The sequence below is a fragment of the Propithecus coquereli genome, unplaced genomic scaffold, assembly GCF_000956105.1.
Source record: "Propithecus coquereli isolate 6110/MARCELLA unplaced genomic scaffold, Pcoq_1.0 Scaffold167, whole genome shotgun sequence".
NCBI classification, from domain to species: domain Eukaryota; kingdom Metazoa; phylum Chordata; class Mammalia; order Primates; family Indriidae; genus Propithecus; species Propithecus coquereli.
Window position 1 is genome coordinate 1,383,858 of NW_012141302.1, and position 1,466 is coordinate 1,385,323.

The 1,466-nt window shown below is 35.3% G+C and overlaps 1 protein-coding gene across 1 annotated transcript in view; it reads left to right on the plus strand.

The window, feature by feature from the left end:
• Positions 1 to 489: 489 nt before the first annotated feature.
• RFTN2 (raftlin family member 2) overlaps positions 490 to 1,466 on the plus strand; it is a 69,504-nt gene continuing 68,527 nt past the window's right edge. Inside the window, exon 1 of the mRNA XM_012641633.1 lies at positions 490 to 628. Within this exon, the coding sequence (XP_012497087.1) occupies positions 490 to 628 (139 nt within the window). The remainder of the gene's footprint in view (positions 629 to 1,466) is intronic.

The window sequence follows — 1,466 nt, forward strand, 5'->3', positions numbered from 1 at the left end:
AGAAAACAGAAAAAGAATTGTATGCCACTGTGTCTGAATCTGTCTTGTACTTGCAGATAGTTACATCCGAGTTGCACTTTTGCCTTTTTATTTCCGTTTTTGGACACCTCTTTTATCATCCAGCCAACTGGGTAGACAAAGCACTGTTGGTGCCCTGAGCGACAGAACTCTGGTAGGGGGCTGGCTGTAAATTGACGTGGCATGGAAATTCTCCGCTAAGTTGTAGCAGCTTGCATGTTTCTCTAAGATCAAGCCCAGCCTCCTGGAGCTGGAGCTTAATCATGGGTTCAATGACTTTACAGAAAAATGGATAGAAAAAGTCTTCTCCTCCTTTCTTTGGACCCCAATGTTTTCTTTCTGGGTATCTCTGATTTAGCTGAAAACAAAATCAAAGCAGTTACGTCTGTAACTTTCTTTTTGCAGCTTAAACAACAGAATTTGCTGCTCTCCCTCCCCTTTCCTGCAATTTAATTCCTTACAGATTTTGCCATGGGGTGCGGACTTAGAAAGCTAGAAGACCCTGATGATAGCAGCCCTGGAAAAATATTTTCTACCCTGAAGAGACCGCAAGTGGAAACAAAGACAGAATTTGCTTACGAATATGTATTGCTGGATTTTACACTACAAGGTACTTTTTGCTTCTATTTTATTTGTTAAATGTTTCAAAGATAAGAGACTATTAATTTTTCAAAGTGTTGGCTTGTGAATTTTGAAACTGTTCTTCATAATTAGATTATATAATCAATCTAGCAGTAATGCTTTGTTTCTTAATTATATTTTAAAAGATTTTTGTTTTGTTTGCTTCATTTTGTTGGTAACATGGCTCATATGTACTTTCTAAAATTAGGGAAACTGCTGGGAAATAGTTCTTTCATTTTTAAATCAAGTATCTATGTGTAGAAAGATATATGAAAAATGCTTGATTTCCAGGACAAATAGCTATAGCCTTAATGACAATTTGTGTTTTGAAAAAGATTTGAAAAGCACAAGAAAGTAGTAGGTAGGAAATATTACTTGCATCATATTGTGGAAGATTGTTTGCTAAGACAATTCTGAGGTTTCCAACTGTGTTAAATTTTGTAATTGTGCTAGTCATTTGATATTTTTGACCAAAATAGAAGTTTTGAAAATTAAAAAAAAAAAAAAAAGGTAGCCTTCTGTAAGACACTTCCTTTGCTTGGTGCTCTGTCCCTAACAGCGAAACTCTCTGTTCCAGAAAGTTGGAAACACAAATAAACAAGCCCAGATGGCAGCTCTGTGGAAGGAATGGAGGTGGCTCGACTTCACAAACACTTTGCCTCATTTCTTTTAGAAACTTTAGAGTACTGTACAACTGCACAGACAAAACAGCCTTAAAAAGAATGACATCTTTAATTATGGAGTACTAAAAATGAAATTTAGAGTGCCTTGCTGTTAAAATTATCCAGATATTAGTATTTTAATTTCTTATTACTACAAAGTTATAT